At 46.4% G+C, this 24,588-nt stretch overlaps 1 protein-coding gene across 4 annotated transcripts in view; it reads right to left on the reverse strand.

The window, feature by feature from the left end:
* ARHGAP22 (Rho GTPase activating protein 22) overlaps nt 1-24,588 on the reverse strand; it is a 347,339-nt gene that overhangs the window by 264,310 nt on the left and 58,441 nt on the right. For 3 of the 4 annotated variants that reach the window (XM_019499465.2, XM_019499462.2, XM_019499464.2), the window contains exon 2: nt 11,742-11,944. In XM_019499465.2, coding sequence (XP_019355010.1) covers nt 11,742-11,924 — 183 coding nt within the window. In that variant the 5' untranslated portion in view covers nt 11,925-11,944. Of the gene's footprint in view, nt 1-11,741; nt 11,945-24,588 lie in introns of those variants that run through there. The other variant, XM_019499469.2, reaches the window with a different exon arrangement.

A 24,588-nucleotide genomic window follows, 5' to 3' on the forward strand; every position in this document is an offset into this window, starting at 1 on the left:
TATGCAGGTAGGTGCGTGTCATTTGGACAAAATGAAACAGAATTATGCCCTGGCTCACTGGAACTAGGTTGCAACCATTTAAGCTGTTCCATGATGGTCACTAAGACTGTAATAGATGTCTACAGAACTTCTGAGCAAGGCCAAATTTGAACAAAATAGCATAGAAAAGAGATAAGTGAGATGACCTATATTTCCCCATGTCTCAGACTACATCCTAAGAGACTTCCTGCCAGAATGCAAGCATCACTGGAAGGTACCATCATGTTAACGCACTCAGTTATGTAGATGTTGGAATGAAAAGAAATGTTTGTAAAGATACCTATTCTGAAAATTCATAGCAACTATTCATGCTTAGGCAGCAAACAGTGCTCAAGTCATCACTATGGCTTTCTAGTCGAGGGCAAACTGCTACATTTTGAAACTACACACATTGACAATCTGTTTTTTGGAATGTGACTAATTAACCACTATCCTGCAGGATTGGTAATCTATGCCCTGTAACAAATTAGAACTTCATGAGCTCTGGTTTGCAAAACAAGAGTGCCTTGGACACCACACATCTGTTGTCCGACAGAGGAACTGAATCATTTGATCTTAACTTCCCCGCTAAATTAAGTAGCCTTGCTTCAAATTCATTAAATCATTCCTCCCCCGCCCCCCCCCCCACATAATCACCAGCTGGTTCTTTTCTACTTTTTTGCGTTCTTTAGCATTCTTTCATCATCATTCCCTTCCTAGAGTCCTTCCTCCCGTGTCACTGACAGGCCTCCCATAAGTCACCTCATTTTTCCCAGGACTGCCCTTTGACTCCTTCAGAACTCAAGTGAGAATACCTCTTAATTAACTTGGATTGTGTTTCCACCAGGACAAAGTTTGTCTTCTGCAATAATTTCAAGTAGCTGCAGTAATAATTCCCACTTACTTTAGTTCCTGGCTTTTGCACAAGCAAGGGATGCCTGTAGCACAGGAAAGATCAGTCTCACATCTATACTACTTGTCCAGCACTAGTGCTGCATGAAGATGTTAATCAGATACTGCTGTTTCCAAATAGTGGATCAGGGTCAAAACAGTCCTTACCAAGACTTTGAACTTGTATAGAACTTTTTGTTCATAATCTCAAGGCACTTTACAGACAAATAGAGTCCCATGCTTCCACAGACATTAGGTTATTGCTAACATTTGCTCTACGAATGGATAAACAGATACAAAAGCTGACTGTACTTAGTAGTCCTGTACAGGAAATTCTCCCAGACTTCAGTAAGATATAATCAAGAGAGATATACCAAGACAGGCTCAAAATAATTGGCCCACGAACACTAAGCAAAACTCCGGCCACGCCTGAAATGGACCCCAGATATCCTAACTCCTAAACCCCCTATCGAACCACTCCATCCCTAGTCTAGATCAACAAGGCTAGTTCAAACATATCCTGGGTTCCCCATAGGCTAGTTAATTTGGGCCACCTCAATCACAAAAGTCATATATGTCCACCAACCAACTGTTTCAACAGAACTTACTGTACATTTAAAAAGCAGCACCTTTTTTGCAGTCCCAGGCTCCCTCTTCCAAACAAGCCCAACTACCTGAACTCATTTAGCCTCAATCATCTTCAGCCTAGAGACTGAATCTCACAGAGGTGGTCCTGATGGAATTCCAGCTGAAATTTATGAGCAAGGTAGAGCAAAAGCTCTCTCATCAACTACACATCATTACTATGAAAATCTGGAAACACAAAACATAGTCCCAGGGATTTGAGAGATGTTAGAATCATTACCATATTCAAGAAAGGAGACAGATTAGATTGTAGCAATTATCATGATATTACACTCCTCTTCATAGCTGGGAAGATCCTCACCTTCACTCTCCTCAATATACTCACTTCCCACACTGAGGAGATTCTACTCAATTCCCAATCTGGTTTCAGAACACTCAGAGGTACAATAGATGTGATCTTTATTGCTAGACAGCCGGGGGACAAGTGTCACAAGCAACTATGAGATCTTTACAGGGCCTTTATTGACCTAACTAAGGCCTCTGATTCAATCAACAGAGAGGCCCTGTAGAAGACCCTGATGAGATGTGGGTGCACCCCCCATAGGCAGCAGAAGTGGGCACTAACAGGGCTCAGCCCCCACAAATGCAGGGCAGCAGGTATGGCCGTAGGGAAGCCCGGTCGCAGGCTGCTGCAGCAGGGGGAAGGGGTACACACAGGGAGATACCCTCTGCAGCCAGGACTGCAGCCGGCTCAGCAGACAGGTAAGTTTTTTTCAGTCTTCTTTCTTTATGACTGCCTGGCTGGGGCGGGGGGGGGGGATTGAGACCCCACAGTGCAGGAGGGAGTGGGGTAGGGGAAGGGGCAAATCATTCATCCCTGCCCTTGCCCTGCTCCCTGCTGCTCTGTGGGGATTGTCCCACAACCCAGCCTGGCCGGGGCCCCATTCACTGTGAAGGAGGCCCCAGCCAGGCTGGGTCATGGGACAATCAGAGCCCGGTGGTTCCTCTAAAGGTGAAGTGCTGGGGGGTATGGGGGGGGGGGGTACGTGACCCCCTGATCTTTGCACGGGGCAAGGGCGGGCTGCAGCTGCAGGCTGGAATCTGCCTGCTCCCTGCCTCTGTGCTCGATGCCACCGCTTTGTAAGTAGCACAGCACCACGTGCCCCGCTGTCTGGCCCACCCAGCAGCAGGACTCGCATGGAACCGCACTGCACCACTTCCAAAGCAGTGACAGTAAGGTGTGGAGGCAGGGAGCAGGTAGAGCCCAGCCCGCAGCTGCATGCAAAAATGGGGGGCCATGTGCCCCCTGCCTTGGCTCGCCAGGGCTGTGCCTCTGGAGGAACCACTGGGCTGTGCCGGACTCTTCCCAGGGACGACTAGGAGCAGGGTGGGGTGGGCACGGGGGTCCCGGGGGCTCTGTCCCCTCTGGCCTGGCAGTGCAGTCAAGGCTGTCCCCACTCCGGTTCCCCACCACCATGCGTGGTGTGGGGCCACGGTTGGTGCAGGGCTGGGGGGTGGCAGTTTTGCAGGGGCTGCCGGCACCAGGCAAAAACCCCAGGTGCGGGGGAAGGGGCAGCTGCACAGGCGCAGCAGGCCCTGGCCTCGATCCCGATCCCATGCCCGGCTCTTTTCTGCTCCTTCCCAATCCCTGCCTGGCCCCAACCCCACTCCCCCTTCCCAGCAGACTTTCCTGTGGGAGTGGTGGGGAGGGGCGTGCATGCATGCTCAGGCCCCCCACAAAATTTTTCTCCTTCCACCTATGGTGCCAGCCAAAATTTGTTATCATTATCAGACTTCTACACAATGACACAACAGCAACTATCCTAAGCAATGGCTCAGAAACAGATCCCTCCACTATTAGAACTGAGTCAATCAAGGATATGCGATTATACCAGCACTCTTTTCCATCTATATTGCCGCTTCCATAATGAAGATTCCTAGGACTACCATCTATAGTCAGCATCCAGTACTGCATGAGCAAGAATCAATTTAACATCAGTTATGATCCAAATCCAAATTAACTAACACCTCCATTACTAACCTTCAAGAAGGGGACGATTGTGGTGTTTGTGCTCATGCAGCTGAAGAGCTCTTCTTCGTAGCTTCTGGGAATCGCATGAAATACTTGCATTCACTGTCATCTTTACAAAAGCTCAGATATTTTACCAACTCATCCCAAACCAACAAGCTACTTCTCCACATATTAGAATTACAGGGTAATTCTTAGAGAATGTTGAATATTTCCTCTACTTCGATAGTCACCTTTCCCAAAAAGTAAACATAAACAATGATATTCAACACCAGATAAAATCTGCCAGTGTTGCATTTGGACATCTCAGAAACCAGGTTTGATGACCATGATTTGAGACCCAAACCAAACTTCTCCGCTACCAGGCTGTTGTCAGCCCTACCCTATTGCATGAATGTGAAACTTGGATGACAGATCAGAAACGCCCAAAAGCTTTGGAACATGACCATAAGTGATGTCTTCAGAAAACCTTCCATATCAGTTGGAGGGAAGGATAGAAGAACAAATGTCAGCATCCTTGCCCAAGCAAATGCCACCAGCATTGAAGCCATGTTTATATGGCACCAGCTTTGTTGGACAGGACATATTAAAGATTCCTGACAACTGTCTCCCAAAAGAGATCCTACACTCCCAACTCACTGATGGTCACCACTCTAGAGGTGGAGATTCAAGGACACCCTGAAGACCAATCTGAAGAATGTGATATTAATGCTGATATCCTGGAGATTCAAGCATTGAGTCATCTCCAGTGGCACCGTGATGTACAAGGCATTGATCATTTTGAGCAAACTCACCTCACTACAGAGGCAGACAGACAAGGGAGACAAAGGGAAGAGCTGTGATCCAACATCACTAGGACCTACTCTTTCCTTCTGGAACTATTTGCCGCACCTGCAGTCAAACAAACATACAGGTACCAGATTGTCCTCCTCAGTCATTTACCGACTCATCAACTTCCCCATTTACTGGAAAACAGTCAGTCATTCTCATATTGGGGGACTGCAAACAATTACATGAGACAATCTCTGATAATGCTGGTAGGAAACCTTAAGGAGCACCATCACTGTGCTACAGGGTGACTAGGTGCAATCTCTCTTTGTCTTGTGGAATCGTTTCTCTCTGAACTATGTTGCAGCAACCCTGCTAGAAATAGCTGGCACTAGGGACTCAAAGTCTTTGTTGAAGAGCCTGTTGGTCACCAAATGGCAGGTTATTTAAATACAATGTCTTTGCCAGAAGAACTTTTTCAGAAATCTTAGGTTCATTATCACAGTCCCTCTGAGCCGTTGTCCTGACTCCTTCCTGATGGGCACTTTCTAAGCAGCAAACAAAAAGAAGCTCCCTGGCCCAGAAAACTTCCACTCAAGCATCACACAGGAGTAGTACTTGGGGAGTTGAAAGGGTTTAACTTGTGGCAAGTCTGCCAAAAAGTTTGGCCTCCACTGGTATAGAGGCAGTATTTTTCAGAAGAGAAGTATAAATCTCTCTAACAAAGAGCAGATTAATACATAATACTTTGCTCAGAGTCCCCTTTCCTGCTTCCTCCATAATTGAGATTAGAAGAAAACAGTCTTATTTTTGTGAAAAAACAAATTAATCTTGTCACAACCCAAGGGTGTGATTTTTGTTTGTGCGCGCTTCGGCACTGCTAAATTATTTCCCGCCACTCGTAGCTTTCTTTGCAGGGTGCATTTCTTAGTTGCAAAAGGAGAAACGCATGGTGCAAAGGAGTTCCCGCCATTCGTATACAAATTTGTGTCCCACTATTGGCCAGTTCTAAATTATTCCCACATGGCGGCTAGCGATTGGCTTGCTAGCCGTATAAGAGGCTTGAGCAGTTTCCGCCCAAGTTGGAGATCTCCGGAGGAGAACCTCGCAAGGGAGGACTCCGTAAACATCTTAAGAAGAACTGTAGGTGCGCTGCGGAGCCTATCGGACCCAGCGCGTGTACCTTAGAGCTGGCTATAGAGGTCTGATCAGCCTCTAGCCTCTCCCCGTCACCGCCTGATCCCTCGACGTACCCTTCCCTGCGCGCAAGTTCCACGGAGCCTAGCAAACTTCATGTGAGTGTATCCAGAGCTCTGTCCGGGTTCGAGTCCTGCAGGTTTATCTTCCTGTCGCTGAAAACCCATTGCAACGAACTCTTGTGTTTTGCATCTTCCCGTCGCCGAAAACCCCCTGCGACGTACTCTTGTGCCCTGCAGGTTCGAGTTTTGTTTTGTTTTGTAACTGCAACTCAAGCAAGTTTTCCTGCCTGCACCGCGACCATCTTCGGTGTAAGTAAAATAATCTTTAATCAACCACTAAGCTTCCGTGCCTAATTCTAGCGTGCCGCCTGCCTTCCCCGACCCGGCGTGTCTGGGCTGCTGGCCACAGCCCGCCGCGCGAAAAAAAACAAACAAACCCCCGAGGGCCTCGGACCGCTCCCGGCTCGCACAAATCTCTGTCCCTCTCCTCCTTCCTCCTCTTCTCTTCAAACTTATGCAATCCTGGTTCCATGACAACCTGAGTAAAAGGGAACAACCCCTTTATTAAAGTTATTGGTAAATCATCATCAGTTTAAAATCAAAGCTGATATTTTGTTTATTTGCATATCTGTAAGAGAATTACCAGTCACAATCAATACTGCCTGGCAGAAGGCCTGCAGATATTATGAGCAAAAACCTAACATAAGGATCAATGGAACAACTGACCACTCTAAACAACCCCTTCCCTGACTGTCTGGAGCAGTCAATGCTGCACATAATTAAGAGGAGTTTGCAGTACAAATACTTTTGTTGCAAATTATATGGAAACTCAGGAATCTGAAACTGGAAGCAAATTACTAATGCACAGTACAGGTCTTCCAGAAGATGAGCTGGTAGGTTAAGTGACTTGCCTTTCTTTGCTTAAATGTAGAAGCAGCAACAGATCTAGAAATTAAACTTGCCACCTTTATATTTCTCCTGACAAGAACCCTTCTTTTAATCACGACACACAGAACTAGTCACTGTTTGGGATGCCATTTCACAGGGGATTTGACATTTGCTTTCATTCTGCATGGAAACAGAACAGTAGTTGAACAGACACTTCGCTGGGATGGGTTAGTCAGAGATGATCCTGCCATGAGCAAGGGACTGGCCTAGACAGATGACCTTGTGAAGTCCCAATTCAGCCCTACTTTCCTATGATTCTAAGAACTTCAATCCTGCTTCATTCAAGGTCAAAATTTGGGTGATTTAGCTCATTTGTATCGCTACATGATTGTGCAGTTGTAAGAGTCAGACGACGCTCACTCCAAGTGGCAGTTCCCACATCCCTTTTAAAGCAGTCATAATGGATGTTTGCCAATCCCCTATATGAAGTGTAGAGAAAAACAAATACTGCTGTGCTTAGCCTTCATCAGTCTGATGAAGGCCTCTGACAGTCAACAGATAAGACCTTTTAAGTGTTCTGAAGAGACTGGGTTGCCCTGCAAACAGCTGAACATCATTCCTTCATTACATCAAAAAATGAAGGCAACTGTAGCTTATGAAAACAAAGAATCAAATGCCTTTGACATCAACAATGGGGTGAAACAGGGGTGTCTTAGCCCCTGTGTTTTTTTAACATCAGCTTTTCATGCCTACTTCTTCATGCCTTCAAGGACAACAATAACAGCATTTATCTTCAAACCAGGCTAGATAAAGCCTTATTTAACATCACAAGGTTTAGAACAAAAACCAAGGAGAAAGAACTGGTTCTGAGAGTTTTCCAGTTTGCAGATGATGTGGTCTTGGTTGCCCACAGTGAATCTTCCCTGCAAAATCCCTTGGGCAGATTTTCTGAAACATGCAAGAGCTTTGAGATGGCAACTAGTCTCAAGAAGACTGTGATCAGCAGGGATGGTGGTCCTCTGTTTTAAAATAGCAAATTATCTTATTTAAAGAAAAAACCCCAAATCTGGGTTTTTCCACAATTAAAATGAAAGGCCACTATATATATATTAGGGGTGCACTGATAAAGATTTTTGGGGCTGATACCAATGGCCAATTATTAATGAACCACACGGGTTGATGCTGGTCCAACTGCCAATATGCAACCTGGCAGCTTGGAGAACAGTGTCAGGCTGGTAAGTCTGTTTGGGGGAAGGGGAAGAAATCGAGGCTCCCACAGTGAGAGGGAGTGGAGCCATGGCAGGACGGTGTGCAGGATGGAGCCATGACACACTTGTCCAGGGGGCGCAGGGAGGGAGTGGCATGGCTCCTGCCACTGCATGCCGCCTCGCCAAAGTGATGGGGACAAGCCTCCTGGATCTGTATATGGGGCGAGGGTGGGCTGCTGCTACAGGCTGGGGAAGAGTCCGGCACTGCCCCCAGCCTGTGCCTGCAGAGGCGGCCTGCTCTTGTCCCATGCATATATCTGCGGGGCACATGCTCCTGTGCTTCCTCTGGGGGGGGTGCACAGTGACACAAGCAGCCCTGCACCCCTCCCCATGCCCCCCAAACAGGCCAGTCATGGCTCCATCCTGCACCTCATCCCAGCTGGACAGCACCTGCCCCAGCCCACTACCTTCCTCACCACAGGACCCTCCATCTGAACCCCCCACGCCCCATCCTCCTCCCCCAACAGACTTAACAGCTGGACGCTACTCTCCAAGTTGCCAGGTTGGCCGCATGCGTGCTGTGGCTGTGCACATGCACACGGCATTTACCTGCAACATTACAGGCCACATCAGCCAAAAAAAGCCAATTGCCGATAATGTCAATTTTCCTTTTATCAGTGCCAATACGATATGGACCAATTTATCGGTGCACCTCTAATAATATATTTTATATATCTCTCTCAATTGAACACAATGTTTTATTGATATACTTACAATGTGAAAGCAATTTGGAAGCCTACCAGTGCCTCAATCATTATAGTAAAATAAATTATAAATACCTATATACTTTGGTGTTTGATTTTGGTTTTTTATCATAGAAAAATCAGAGCTCCCCCTACCCCTTTGCTCACCAGGATGCAGGTCCAGCTGCAGCTGCTCCCCACACTGATTTGTGACTCTGAGCAGCCCTGATATGCCAGTGCCCCTTACTCCCAAGCCACAGACCCTTCAGCCATTCCAGCACCCCTCACTCCCAACTCAAAATCCCCCCATCTCCACCGATGTACCTCGCTCCTGACCTGCAGTCCCTCACCCCCATGGCCAGTGTGTGGGGCAGGACAGGAAGTGTGAGGTCAGGGGGTGCCCTGCCATAGGCAACACCACAGATGACGTGTCAAGGGGACATGAGCGGGGCACATGGCCCCCCTAGATTTGTGCCCCCACAGTGAAACACAGGGCTGCAGCCTGGCAGGACTGGCGTGGGCAGAAGCCACCTCCACAACCCAGGGGGCAGGACCCAGTGCAGGAGGGTGGAGTGTTATAGTGATTTCTACCACCAGGACCTCTGCACCAGCCACGCTGCCAGCAGTGAGAGGAGTAATGGAACGGAATAGGGGCTGCACTGCCCTCACCTCCTTCTGCTGCCAACTGCTCACACTCTGGGCCATAGCTCTGTCCCACCACCACAGCCCAGCCACCACTGTTCCTTTCAGGCCACATGCGCTGCCCCCCACTCCACCTCCCCTCCAGGGTGGAGCCACAGCCTGGCACACAAGTGGCTGATGGCGGGAGATGGTAAGGCCAGCATGGCCTCTACCCTGATCCGTTACTCCTCATGCTGCTAGAGGCAGATGGTGCAGGGGTCCTGGCAGTGGTGGCAAGTCTCACCACCCCACTTCACCCTCCCACATGGGGTCCCATCCACTGGGCTGCAGAGGTGGCTCCTGCCCATGCCCATCTAGCCAGGCTGCAGCCCCGTACCTATTGTGGATGCACAAATCTGAGGGAAGTATGTGCCCCCCCCACTCTGCCCAATGCGTCACCTATGTCCCCCCGCCCCTCCCTTGTATTGCCTATGCCCCCGCTATAGACTTACTGGTGAGGAGCTCCTCTTCACCACATTGCCTGGCTGCTATGTGCATGCATGCATGCCCCCTGACTCTGATCACCCTCCTCCTCCAGCCCCAACCAGCTCCCTGCAAACTAGAACTCTGCCAGTCTGCAAAGGAAAACCCACCATTTCCTGCATTTTTCGCCTTTAAAGGAGAAAATCCACATTATTCCACAGCAAATAAAAACCCAGATCCCTGGTGATCATGTACCAAGGGGTGAAAGAACCAAACCTAGCAACACTCTGGAAGATGAATCTCTTGATGTTGTTGACAGTGCTTGCTACTTAGGTTCTACGATCAACATGAATCTTGACTTTCAAACTGAACTGACTAACAGAATTGGAAAAGCAGCTAAGAAGGTTGGGCTATTACAGAAACAAGCACAAGATAACAGCAAATCAGCTAAGGTGAAAATGCAAGTATACAAGATTTGTCATCATCCCTGCTTTATGGCTCAGAAATGTGGATTACATATGCTAGGCATGTCAACAGCTTCCACATAAGATCTCTGTGTAAGATCCTGAAAATAAAGTGGGAAGACAGAATACCAAACAGAGAGGTACTGGAGTGCACAGGACTGACAGTTATAAACCACTATCAAGAGGAGGAAGTTGCAATGGACTGGCCTTGTCAGGAGAATGGGAGAAGACCATATTCCCAAGAATATTTTGTTTAGTGAGATTCAAGATAGCTCTAGAAAGTGGGGTTGCTCTCTATGGCAGTATTATAATGCATACAAAAATTATATGAAGTTGTTCAACATCAAGGTAGAAAGCTGGGAGGAGCATGTAGAATCCAGTCTGATTTGGAGGGAATATCTGGTACTGGGTGCGCTCAATATGGAGCGACTTTGATCCAGAGGATGGAAGAAAGCAGCATTCTGTAAATTTGGACTCAAACAGCACATGGATCTGTAAAACATGTAACAACCTGTTTCACTCATGAATTGGGCTTGTCAGCCACAAAATGTATTCATCAGGCATCTGACTAGACCTCTTATGTACACCATTGATCCAGTGGATCGACGGTTGCCTACTAAATATGAAGCATACTCAGAAAAAAGTACCTCTAAATGAACCCCTTCATGTGCCATCAGCAAGTGTTCAACAGACTCACCAGTTCCATATGTTTAGTAGAACTTCTTGCCAATTATAGCTTCTGATGTGAACTTAGTCACAGAGAATCCAAATGATTCTGATATTTACAGTGATTCCAAGTCATGAAAATGCACAGTTTCTACTAAAGCAAAATAGTTTGAAGTAGTCCTCCATGGTGTTTTTTTCCCCCATGCCTCAGCTCTCTGACCACCATGGCTAAGCTCCCTTGCTCCTAGTACCATGCCTTGCAGAGTTGAGGTTTGTGATAGAAATGGGATAGTCTCCCTCTACTGGTCATTGCTCCCTCTAGCTGGAACACCAGTCTCTTACTAGCTCTTATGGAGCAGGCAGTGATGCACTGTGTAAATCAGCAGTACTCAACCTCTGGCTGTGTAGACTGGATGAGTGACACAGAGGTAGTCTGTGGGCTGGATCCCGAACAGCATTACTGCATGGGATTGGGCCCTGCGTGCCCAGACCCTGCCTCACACTACCTGAATCAGACTCTGTGTACCCAGATCCTACCCCAGACTGCCCTGATCCCGTCTTGCAATGCCCTCATCAGATCCCATGCCACTTAGATTGGGTCCCACACTGTTCTGGCCTTGTGTGCCTGATCTAGTGCATAGGGCATGCCATCTGCCCACAAAGCTCCTCATAGGTCCAGATATTTGGCAGCTGGGGAGTGGCAATTAATACTGCCACTGCACCCCTGCCACCAAATATCAGCCCTATTAGAAGCCATGCGAGCCAGATAACATGGCTTCAGGGGTTGGGTGTAGCTTGCAGGCTAGGTGTTAAGCATTCCTGGTGTAAATAGTACCTATATAAACTGTCTTCTCTTGCATCTGGTGAGGCATAAAGAAACCAGAACAGCTTTAATTACACACAGATAGCTGCCTCCAGGTAGCAGAGATAATATAGCATGATGCCCCAGGACTGCCCTGTACATCCAAACAGGTCTTTTATCTATTCAATGATAGTCACCACCCACTGCAATCTGTGGGAGGACTACTATCTAGGTTAGTGGCACCTATCAATGCCATTTCTCTTGCTATCAAACCTTCCCAGCATTTGGTGCAATTAGAAAGGGCTCTAAGACAGCCCCATGACATTGACCTACCCTGAAGCCAAAACTAGTGCACCATATCTCAGAACAGCCTTACCTGAGGTTTGGTTTCCTCCTCATCTTTATAGTAAAAGAGCTGGTCCCCACGTAGCACAAACCACCGCTGCTGCCAGTTCTTCATGATGCTCCTCTGCTTCTTCAGCCAACCGCACTTGAGCACTCGCTCCTGTGGGCTAGGAGAAGATGGTCTTAACGGCAGCCCAGTCTGCTGTTCACCCATCACCAAACTCTTGGACCGGGCTGAAAGACAAGCACAGACAAAATGAAACGTGAGAATGTCCAAGGAAAAGACATTTTTAGAATGTAAGCAACAGAGTCTGGCTGTTATACCCTTGCTTCCTAGGCAAGGACAACCTCCTCTAATGCCCCCTCCTCCCAGCATGGATGTCCCTTTCCACGTTTCCTTCCTCTTTCAGGGAATCTCTGCTTGTCCAGAAATCAATATCAATTCCATACTATTCAAACACCAACTAAACATTTGTCATAGCACTGTACATGCTAGCAACCCTCCAGGTGATCTCTCATACAGTCTAGGCTTATATACCTGGCTCATTAAGCCATCAGACAATTGCCTGACATCCAGGCTATTCCTTCTAGCCCATCTCAACTACTGCCAGTGCTGTGCTAGGTTCCATGGATGCAAGACTGCTCTTAGAAGCAAGTCCTTCGGAGTAACAATGTAACCTGCCTCAGTAAGGTGTCAACAGCTGTGCAGAGGCTAAAAGCAGACTCTGAAAAGCAAAAAGACTATTAACAAGGGGTGGAAACATAAGTGTAGGCTGCTCCCCCAGCAAACCTGTTCAAAAATCTGCCTGGGTGGTACCTTTAACACCAAAATCACTGGCATTTAGCAAATAGCAAGTGCCTTTTGTGCAATTTATATGACTCTCCACCTTACACATTGGCACTTTAACTGGTTTAAGCTGTAAACTGAAGGCTACACTATTTATGAGTTCTTAATGAGTTAGGAAACTCCTCCTCTTTCTGAAATGATACTGTCCTAAGCCTCCCAAGCCCCATTCCAACATGTCATCATCAATGAAAATGTGCAAAGCTGCCTGGGGTCACTGGGGTGTGACACAATAGGACAAAATTAAATGAGAAATGTTAGGCTTGAACTCTGGAAAAGATTCTGGACTAGAATACTTTCCCCAAGGGAAGCAGGAAGAGCCGCACAGACCTGGTAATTTTAAACTATCCTGAAGTAACAGATACCATAATATATTGCAGAGAGTAATCCAGTGCCCTGGAGAGGATACACTAAAAACTCTAATAGGTCTCTTCCATCTCTATTCCCCCTGTTTTTATGAGGCACACAGCACTAGGAACTGCTATTCACTACCTCAGTCATTCTCCTTCATCTGCACTAACCTGATTCAGTTCCTTTCCCTTTCTATCTTGCATTCTTCCAACATTAGGGGGCTAATTGTATTTCCCAGCATTTCCTTAGTCTTAAATGGATTATCAGAACTATGTATAGACAATGTAACCCTTTCTGGTCTGCTGCACAGCAAGCAGCTAAAAGTGCTTCCTGTCCATTTATCATGTATCCCATCAGACTTGTCATCTAGTGGGTGAAATTCAAAAGTACACAAAAACCAGTGGGGCCCTGCAGCCAGTCTGAAGAGGCAGCTGGCCTTCCCTTCTTGTTCCTGGAGTCTGATAATAAGAAACCACAGAAGGTTCCTTCAGCACAGTAGGTATGATCTCACTGAAGATGGAAGCAAGTCAGATGCATACGGCATTGTGGGCTATAAGCAGAGAGCAGAAATTATCACATGGTATTTCTGAGCTCCTCCCTGTTTCATCGGTCCCATGTACTATCCTGGATCTCAGTATCATAGTCCCTCCTCTGCAGCAAGTAGCATTCAGGCTGCAGGTCTCATAGAAAGACTTCTCTCTACTTTTGACACTTCAGGATTGTTCCTCATAAAGCATCTGCCTCTGTGACATCCACACGAGCCTCTCTGTACTTCTTGCTTTTGACTCCACCACATAACATAATGTTGGCAATAGCTTGGCACAAACTCCAGAGAAAACAGAGGTGGAGAACATTTTGTTGGTAACTTTGACCCTTCAATAAAGACAAGTGCAGAGTCCTGCACTTAGGACGGAACAACCGTCCTTAGAACAGAACAATCCAATGCACCACTACAGGTTGGGGACTGACTGGCTAAGCAGCAGCTCTTCAGAGCTGTACCTGGGGGTTACAGTGGACAATAAGCTGAGCATGAGCCAAAAGAGTGCCCTTGATGCCAAGAAGCTAATGGCATACTCAGCTGCATTAGTAGGAGCATTAACAGCAGACTGAGGAAAGTGAATATTCCCCTCTATTCAGCACTGGTGTGGCCATATCTGGAGTATTGTGTCCTGTTTTGGGCCCCACACTACAGAAAGGATGTGGACAAATTGGAGAGAATCAAGCAGACAGCAATGAAAATGGTGAGGGGGTTGAGAACATGACTTCTGAGGAGAGGCTGAGGGAACTGGGCTTATTTAATCTAGAGAAGAGAAGATTGTGGGGGGATAGCAATCTTCAGTTATGCAAAAGGTAGTTCTAAAGAGGTTGGAGCTAAACTTCTCAGTGGTGGCAAATGACAGTACAAGGAGCAATGGTCTCAAGTTGCAGCAAGGGAAGTTTAGGTTAGATATTAGGAAGAACTTTCTCACTAGGAGGATAATAATGCACTGCAACAGGTTACCCAGGGAGGTGGTGGAACCTCCATCCTTGGAGGTTTTTAAGACCCAGCTAGACAAAGCCTTGGCTGGGATGATATAGTTGGGGATGATCCTGCTTTCAGCAGCAGGTTGGACTAGATGACCTGCTGATGTCCCTTCCAACCCTAATTTTCTATGATTATATGATAATGTGACAACAACAAATTTATATGGCCAAACCAAAAGTCATTCCACAAAGTGTAGTCATGGTAGAGTAATAATCCGATTGATTTCCCTATTATTCTTTACTGGAAAACTCTAAATCATATTATTCCCCAGTTATGCAGCAATGGGAAGGGATGGGGCTTTTCCCTGGCTTAGGGAACTGCTCATGTCATTTACAATGGCATAGAATGCAGCCAGCATGATCTCAGCTAATTTCCCAGTTCTATAAGGAGAAAATGCTATCACCTCATTATCCATGTAAGTGGTTAGCATGCAGTAAAGCCCTTCCAGTCACACACAGACATGGAAACTCTTTCACTTTTCTAGGAAATCCAGAGCCACTTCCAAAGTAAGCACTACTGTCTTCATTAGAGCTGTGTACATAATGAAGTTTTCATTTGGGACCCAACTCAAAATGGGAAAAATAATTTTGGATTGATGTGGCATGTTTTGTTTGACCCCCCCAAAAATGTTGCATTTCTTTATCTTAAAAATCAGTTAATTCTAAAGTAAAAGTTCATTTAGAAACAAGCAGTTTCAAACAAATGTGATGGTTTTGGCCAACAACAAAAAAAGGGACCAACGTTTTAGAAAACTACTTGTTGCATTCACACAGTATTTAAAAACAATATTTTTCATCAAATTTAATATTTGATAAACAAATCAAATCCAACTCTAGTCCTCATTGATTTTATTCTTTTCCCCATCCAAAGGAATCATAAGCCCTTTTCAGATGGAATCCCCTTCAATTAGCCACAAAATCCCATTCTCAAATGTACCAGGGTAAGGATGGGCTGCCTTTCTTGCCAATTCATGTTAGGTCCTAAACTCCAGAAAGCAGAATAAGAGACCATTGACCCTTTACAAGACTCTGTTATCACTTATCAATACTACTCTTTATACAACTATCACAACTCTGTCCTCTAGCAGTCAATTATAAAAGAATGAGTGCTAACTTTTTCCTTCTTTTAAACACTGTTCCATACATGCATTCAGCGAGGAACACCTGATTAACACTGCATTATATTTACATTGCAAAAGTAATCTTAAAAGATTCAGTTAGGTGAACTAACTAACCTCTTTGACTTGGTCAAGGATGCACATTATGGCTGCTTACAGATGTTTAAAAAACAAACTGCTTTACCAGAAGCAGCAGCATGTTAGTTCAACCCAGCTCCACAGCATCTGTATAGATCAGGCTCTTCAGTGGGGCTTTTTGGCACTTTTATCTAATAGCTGATTCAATCAGCTATTAGATAAAGGCACCAAAAAGGCCCCAGTACAGTAACTGATACAGACGTTGGGCAAGCCGAGTCCAACTAACACAAAGCCTTTTCTGGACATGCACTGGGTTTGGCAATTTAAAGTAAAGCGCCATGGGGGTGGGGGGGAGGGAAAGGCTTAAAATCTGTAAGCAGCCCAAGGGGCCAAGCTTGATTATTTGCAGCTTAAAAAACAACAGAATTTCAGTTCCAGATCCACATCCGTGCTGACATTCAAAGCTGCCTTCTAGAATCAAACCCAAGGCTTTATTTTTTTCAAATGGGAATGCGAAATTGACAGTTATTTCCCTCAAATAATTAGAGGAAAGCTGCCTACATCCAAATTTAAGCACTGAAAAGAGTGACACTGTTCTTAAAAGTACTAGACACCTCGCAGCTCTTCTGCCACCAACATTTTGGTCCCTTTGGGCATTTTTACACATGCTGGAGGAGGATGGAGGGAGGCTGCACTTCAATTAGCAAGCCGCGCTAGAGTTGCAGCCAGCTGGGAGTGTTGAGAGTTTGCAGTCTCCCCACTACCAGCTGAAGTGCCTGGCCAGCTGCAACCCCTCTCCTCCCTGCCCACTCCCAGCTGGCTGCAAACCCCACCCTGCTCCCAGACAGCTCCAAATCCCCCCTCTCCCAACCCATTCCCATGGGACACTCCACTGCCCCACCAGCCTGAGTTCACCAGCCATGCCTGGTATGGACAGACGTAATTTTCAGAACATTTTAAGTATATGTTAAACCCCAAGAGTCTAGACATACAGGCCACTTTAGACAGGTTTATACTTCCTGAAAGTTTTTCCAAGTCACACCAGGAAAATCAAATACTAATTTTGACCCAGTCCTCCTCGAACCAGTTCAACAATATATGCAGATGAAGAGCATTCTGTGCCTAGTGTAAGTCTTTCCACCGGCATCCTAAACTCCACTGCTCCTTGCCCCCCCACACAAATCCATGCAAGGCAATGGGGCTGCCCTGGGATGCAACCAGGAATCCACTGCCTGAAGACCTATTGCCCACAGAGATCATAGTCTGTAGGGGTGGGAAGCAGAAAGCCTGTGTGTCAGGTTCACTTCCCTACTAGAAAAGCAGGGTAGAGATTCTAGGTTTATGTGGGGTGGGAGTGGGCTTTGGGGCTCCCCTGCTTGTGATGCCTGTCTGGAGGCAGCAGGTTCACAGGTGGCAGATAGAGGAATGACCATCAGGGAAGGTTAGCTGAAAAATAAGCAGGCGTAACTGATGAATAAACAGTCTCAGACAGACCAACCAGCGGCAGCAGCACCACCACCAAGATGTGTTGGGGACAGCAGATAGCAATGCTTTCCTTTCCGAGAAACCACATATATCTTTTGACAGTGCTGTACAGGGTGAGTACAGGATGCCACTATAATAAACCAGCTCAATCCCAAGCCATGGGTCTACAAGTCCTCAATGGTGGAGCAGGTGGAAGATGTTAGAAACTCCATGGCTGCAAAGGCAGATGAAGGCTGCAGCAGAATGAGATCTCCAATTGCCTTGGCCTTCTTGCCATAAGATTAAGGCCTCCATCTGTCAAGAACTGTGTGGAAGCTGATGTGCAACAGCTTCTCCACAATAAAAATCATGCACAGGTGTCTTTCATGAAAAACGGCTTTTTCAATGGTTTTAAGCCCTCTGGCAACCAGCTAGTGATGACAGGAGCAGGAATTTGGGGTCCGAAAGCTCCTAGTTGTGAACTGGTACAAAGGCAGCAGTTAGAATAAGGTTGTCCAGCACTTGGACAAGGCAAGAGTATGATTCAACAACTGTAACTGTGACTTAGCAGCCCTCTTCAGGATCTGCTCTGCTTACCCCACATGGAGGGAGTTAGAAAAGGTGCCCTAAACATAACCTATCTTTTTCCTGTCTGGATAACTGCATCCAATGGGATCGTCTTTACAGTGGTCAAAAAAATCAAAGAAAACACGATCAGTTTTGCGACCTGGATCATCAGGACCCTCATGGACAATCTAAATAGCGAATGCCCAAAGCACGGCATCACAACCATGGCTCAAGTGACAATATCAATGTTGCTGCACTGAGCAAGGCCTGGTAAGCAGGAGATAGGCAGCTCAAAGAATGTGGAGGTAGCGATACCTTCTTCTGGAAGATTAAACAGGAAGGAGAACACTGGGTTCATGGAGTTGGTTTTGCCATCAAGAATAAAAACTCATAAAACAACTCAATGAGTTCCCTATCAGAATGAATGAGCATCTCATGACTCCCTGTCTTAAACTGGAGGGGAGCCAAAACACCACTAATCATCAGTGCGTATGCCCCAACTCTTGACACTGCCAATGAAGCCAAGAAGAAATTTGATGTCAACCTTGACCAAGTACTTGCTGATGTTCTGGAGGGAGACAGACTTATTCATCTCAGCAGTTTCAACACCAGAGTTGAAATGGACAGAAACCTCTGGAATAGACCCCTCAGCAAGGAAGGAGTAGGAAAAGTCAACTCTCATGGCATCTTTTGGCAATGGATTTATGACCCAAATACCTTGTTCTGGGCGGACCCAAACCCTCAGACCAACCACAACTTTTCCATTCAATAATAGGCAAATCTTATTGATATACAGTGATAGCAGGTAAGAATAATACAAGCAGTTCTATATCTACCAGTCCTAGGACTGTCATCAGAGTCAAGGTACGTCTGGCTAGGACACAAGCTTCACTTTTAGGTTCTCTCTTGAATGTCAGCAGCCTGGATGTGGAGGCCAAGGCCTACCTCCACCCCCGTGGGTTGGATGAGACAGGCTAGTAGTATGCCCTCTGTCCATGGTTCCTCGTGTTCCCTTCTCAGGGACCCTTTGCTGTTCTGAAATTACTTCTTTTGTATTCTTTTCCCCACCTGATGACTCTTCATTTGTGGGAATCACTGATTGGTCTTTCTGCAGTCATACTCTCCACATTCTGTCCTGTCAGCATATTCCTTCGTTTCACAAGTCCATCACATGCACACATCCTAATTTGGACTTTACTGGTGTTCTCCTAATTTGGTCTGTTCTGCAAATCCGAAGAGCCCAAGGGCATCGTGACCTGGTGCCACCTTATCTCATGTTTCGGAACAGCATGGTACACGTCTTTAATTTCCCAGCCTGTGTGTCTGCTGGCTTCAGACACAGTGGGCCTTGAGGAAATTTTGAGAAACAGGCTTTTAGAAATCACTTAACTCTTGCCATTGTCCTGGACCATTATTCTAATGCATATCTATTTTACCTGTAAGTGAATTCCCAAAAACAAGCCTTTAAATACTATTTTCTAGCCATCAATCCCCTCCTTGAAGTTCTATACCTTCACATCATAAATGAAGCATAATCAAGGGAATTATCTGGAATGTTCATGAGATTTGTGGGAAGAGCTCCTCCAGTCATCCTGGAAAATGTATGATGGCATTCGTAGTCAGGGGCTCCAATGAGCTGGACGCTGTAATGAACCCTTAAACCATTGTTCAAATGTCACCCATACCCTCTCTGACTTGGTCTCTTGTCTCAGCATTCCCTAGCCCAGTAGCCAAGTTTTAGCTAATCAGGTTGAAACAGGCCTCCTAAACTGGCGCTGGGGAACGTACAGCTCAAGATGCCTATTAAACCTTTTACTCAGCATTCCAGGTAGCATTCCACTCAGCAATCAGTGTCTTTTCTGATTGCCAAGATGGCTATTTATATCAGATAAACATCCCATGGTCTGAATGTCTGGGGACCAGACAAGTTCTTGGCAATTTGACCCCTCCTGTACAATCAGCAATGCTTTTCTTGTTATCCCAACTAGATGCTTTGTGCCATCGTAATACTACCAGTGCCCCTTCATCCTGTAAAAGGCTGGAGAAATACCAAAGGTCAGGCCCTTCCTGTACAAACAGAATGCCCTGTTTTCATCGGGATCCCACCATTCTACTTTGTGTTCTAGATCTTTGCACAAATTCTGGGAATCAATAAAACTACATTGCATTACTATTTCCAACATAAAAAGCTTAAAATATATATCTAGCACAAGCAAAGCAAAACAAGAAAAAAGCAAAGGATGACAATAAAACAGTCAATCTGGCCTTGAACTTTGGCATGGCTGAACTCTTTGAGGCCTTGGAGGCAATGCTCCATGTGATACACCATTTTTTGTAGTCACTCCGCAGGTACTTCATAGCCTATCAAGACATTTTTCTTTACATTTTACTGTCTAGCACCGTTAATATCACAACCACTTACAGCAATAGCATTTTACAAACACAGCGAAACACAATTACTATGCATAACAGTCAAGCTCAATTCCTTTCTGTACCAAGCAAACTGGTTGATGCTTCAGTGGTGGTTCACATCCTGCAAAACACAAAGACAAAAAGGGAGGGGCTCAACCCCCTCTAGGTTAGTTCACTCTCAGCTGATACACTGTGACTTGCTTTGCTCTGGCCCTTGCCATGCTGATGCTCATCCAGAGATTTCCTTTCTTGCTCCTTACAGAGGCTGCTTCTTTAGCAGTATTTTCTTCTCAAAGTCATAGGTGTTCCGAGATGTATCCTGCCACACATCTTTCCTCCTTGGCCTTTATGAAGGCTTCTTCTGTCAGGGCATGCTCCCCCGAACCTTCTCCCATCAGAGAGTAACCCACAAGGTAGTGGGAGGTAGGGTTTTCAGGTGCCCTATGCTCACCTTTCCCTGGCATGGCACAACATGTGCATTTTGTAGAGACTACCCTGCCACAAGTGCTCTGCCACATTAGCCAGTCCCAGGAGGGCATAAGTTTCAAGTCTCGCCCAAGACCAATTTCTAGATTCTCTTGCTCTGGTCATCTTCACTCCTCATGGGCAGAGTCTTTCACTTTTGGGCTCCCTGGCCCTTCCTTGGGCTAATTGAGATCTCGGGCTCCCAGTTCTGGCAGTCTCAGCAGTGGTCTCCTTCAACCTTTTGACCTCTCTGGGCCCCTCCTCTGGATTGTCAGACCACTGGTCTCTCAGGGCCTTTCCAGACCCCGTTGGGCCATGGGCTCCAGGACCCCTTTGAGCTCCAGCTATGTCTCCCAGACTTTGACTCCTCTGGGCCCTGCAGACCTCTCATCAGGTCTCTCTCAGCTCCACTCAGCCTCTGGACCCATCTGGTTTCACTCTTTCCTGGCCTCTCCTGGGCCAAAAGTCACTGACTCTGCCTCTCACACCTTTCAGACTGAGTCCCTGGCTTTTCATGCTCTCACAAACTTTGGCTAGGCTCTGCTCTTTAGCCTTCACACTCAGTCCCTTTCCAGATTCTGTGGCTTCGTTCTCTCAAACCCTTCCATAAATCTCTCTTTCCCTTGATAGACCTTAGCCATATCCTTCCTGGACTACAGGCTTCACAACCCATGCTAGCTTTGCTTTCTGCAAACCAATCCAGCACATCTCTCTCTCTCTCTCTCTTTCTGACAGTCTAGTTACAGTTCTTTCTGCATCCTGGTTACATTTACCACAGCAAGCCCTGTTTTTACATCTTTCACAATCTTTCAGGAAAGCTTCTAGTCCTACAAAGAACTTTCAAACCATGCATCTGCAAAAAAACAAAACAAAACAAAAAACCCAACCACACACCTCTGATAAGACCCATTTTTTCCCCCTCTGGCTCAGGGTATCTCCTCCTGCTCAGAAAAACTCCTCAGCACTGACTCTTTGTTTACACAGCTGCACTCTGAACTTTCATAAACACCTTCCTGCCCTAACAAGCTGTTAACACTTTCCCTTCTAGGATCGACCTCGCCAATGCACAGATCCTCGGCTACTGCCTTGCAACACAAACGCATGTTAGCACAATAGCAAAAAGAATGAGCAGGTGTCCAATAACATGCCTTGTCTCTCCCTGTGCCCCCTCCTACCTTCCTAAGATAAGCTGCCTCCAAACATCAAATTTCTGTGGCACTATTTATTCTCAGAGGCACACCAGATCATAAGGTATCCGTTTTACTTCCCCCGTCCCCTAATCTCAGGGTGGAGCTGGACACTTCCTGTTCATCCTTTATCTGTCTCTGAGCTCCCTGAAGCTTCATTGCCTTGATAACATTCTGTCTTGCCATAACCTGCACCTGTATCCTCCACTTTGCAGTCTTTTACAACTCTGCTCAAACCAGCAACACATGCGTGTTAACAATATGCACAGCAGCACCTTCCTGTAATCACTTACAAATGCCTCAGAGTACCAAGGACTTTTTGCCTGTTCATTCATTTAGTCCTCTAGCAGAGAGATCAATTTTCTCTGCTCTCTCCTAGCTTCCTATCAAACCAGCAATAGGAGGGTACCTTACTTAACTCAAGCAGACCACAGCATGTACCCTTGTCACTACTCTTGCTGATCCGGACAAACAACGTCCCCTTCGTCAGCATTGCAACAAACCAACCTCCTGCACGAAAACTTTGACACAAACATGGTTACTTAGCTTACAACCCTAATTGGCTTTACCTTCCCCTCTAGAGAGGTTCACTCTGTATCAACAAATTCTCTGATCAGTCAGATTACTGCCCTCAAGTCCTGGTCCCATTGTTACAGTACCTAATTGTTGGCACTGAACCCGGTCCCAGTCCCTGAGTCACCATTCTGGCAGAGTTGCCAATTGTTGGCACTTGATTTATGATCCAGATACCTTGTTCCAGGTGGACCCAAACCCTTGGACTAACCATGACTTTTCCATTCAATAACAGGCAAATTTTATTGATATACAGTGATAGCAGGTAAAAATAATACAGACAATTCTATATCTACTAGTCCTAGGGCTGTCATCAGAGTCAAGGTACGTCTGGCTAGGACGCAAGCTTCATTTTTAGGTTCTCTCTTGAATGTCAGCAGCCCAGAGGTTGGAGGCCAAGGCCCACACCCACTCCAGTGGGGTGCATGAGACAGGCTGGTGGTATGCCCTCTGTCCATGGTGCGTCGTGTTCCCCTCTCAGGGACCTTTTGTTCTGAAATCCCTTCTTTTGTATTCTTTTCCCCTCTGGATGACTCTTCATCCATGGGCATCACTGACTGGTCTTTCTTTGGTCGTCATACTTTCCACGTTCTGTCCTGTCAACACATTGTTTCACAAGCCCATCATGTGCACACATCCTAATTTGGACTTTACCCATGTCCTCCTAATTTGGTCTATTTTGCAAATCCGGAAAGCCCAAGGGCTCTGCACTTGGGCATTGTGAGCTGGTGCCACCTTATCTCATGTTATGGAACAGTGTGGTACATGTCTTTAATTTCCCAGCCTGTGCGTCTGCTGGCTTAAAAAACAGCGGGCCTTGAAGAAACTTTCAGAAACAGGCTTTTAGAAATCAATTAACTCTTGCCATTGCCCTAGACTATTATGTGACAAGGGACCCTCATAAGGCCAGTTGTAATGTTGGCCTTCCCACTTGTCTAGAGAAGTCTGCCCTCATTCTCCTGCCATGTGTTGATGAAAAAATAACTGTTATAAAATATGGGAGGCTGCCCATTAAGTGCCCTGATGCCTAGGGCATTATACATGGCTCCGACCTTCCCTATACTATGTCCCATGCCTTGCAGATCACATCCAGATTACCATCCTGGCCCCTAACTTCAGCCACACTCATTGGACTCCATGCCCCTCACTCATACTGTGGGCTCCTAGCCTCTCACTAGGCTCCGTGCCCTTTTCCAGACTCTGGGCTCCTTGCCCTCACTCGCTCTGGACTCCTTGCCCCACTCTGGATCCCCTTGGTCCTGCCGACCTCCTTGCCAGGTTACTTAGTAGCTTGCGGGGGCTGGGGCTGTAAGGCACCTCATTCTCACCTTTCACTAGGGAGGCAACTGGTGTGGCATTTCCCAGGGACCAGCCCCACCACACCATCCTACCCTAGCAGGATGTATTTTTACGTCATTCTCCAGGAGCTTCCTGCCATACCTATAGCTCCTGCTCTTACCTCCAAGATGTTATGAGCAGCAGCTCCCGCCAAGCAATGCTCTCCCTACAGCTGCAGCCAACAAACTGCTAGCTCCCCTGCTCAGGCCTATCTTATTACAAGCAGCTGAGCCCTCTTCTCCAAGCAGGCAGTCTCCTGCCAGCCATGTGACTCCTGATTGGGGAGTGCAACTACCTGCAGGCTGTTCTGCTGCTAGCTCTAAGCCCTTAAATTAGGCTCCAAAGGTGCTCTGCCACACATTATTCTAATATATACCTGCTTTAACTATAAACCAATTCCCAAAAGCAAGCCTCTAAGTAGCATTTTCTAGCCATCAGCATTCTCCTCTTGACCAAATGTGCAGAACATGGACTCACCATCACCAACCCCGTTTCACCAGAAAAATAGGCACAAGACATCATGGCAATACCCACAATCTAAGCCCTGGCACTTGATTGACTACATCATTGCGATCACATGCATGAACAAAGATATTGGCATTACCTGAGCTATGCTAGGAGCTGACGATCACTAGACTGAACATCAACTCATCCATTTGGTTAGATCACTCAATCTGGTTCCCAAACAATGACTGCAGCACAAGCAATGCAGATGAAAGGTCAGTGTTGAAGGACTCAAGGACCCAATCAAGTGAGATCTCTTCCACCAGTGCCTCAATGAAAAACTGGTGAATTCCAACCAACAACAATGGGAAAAATATTAGCAAGAGTTGGGGTGCCTTCAACTCCACCATCATTAGCACCTGTGAAAAGATACTTGGATTCTTTACCAAGAAACACCAAGACCAGTTTGATGAGAATGACTGAGAGATCCAAGAGTTGATCAACCACAAGTGC

Source organism: Alligator mississippiensis, chromosome 6 (genome assembly GCF_030867095.1).
Source record: "Alligator mississippiensis isolate rAllMis1 chromosome 6, rAllMis1, whole genome shotgun sequence".
In the NCBI taxonomy this organism is placed as follows: domain Eukaryota; kingdom Metazoa; phylum Chordata; order Crocodylia; family Alligatoridae; genus Alligator; species Alligator mississippiensis.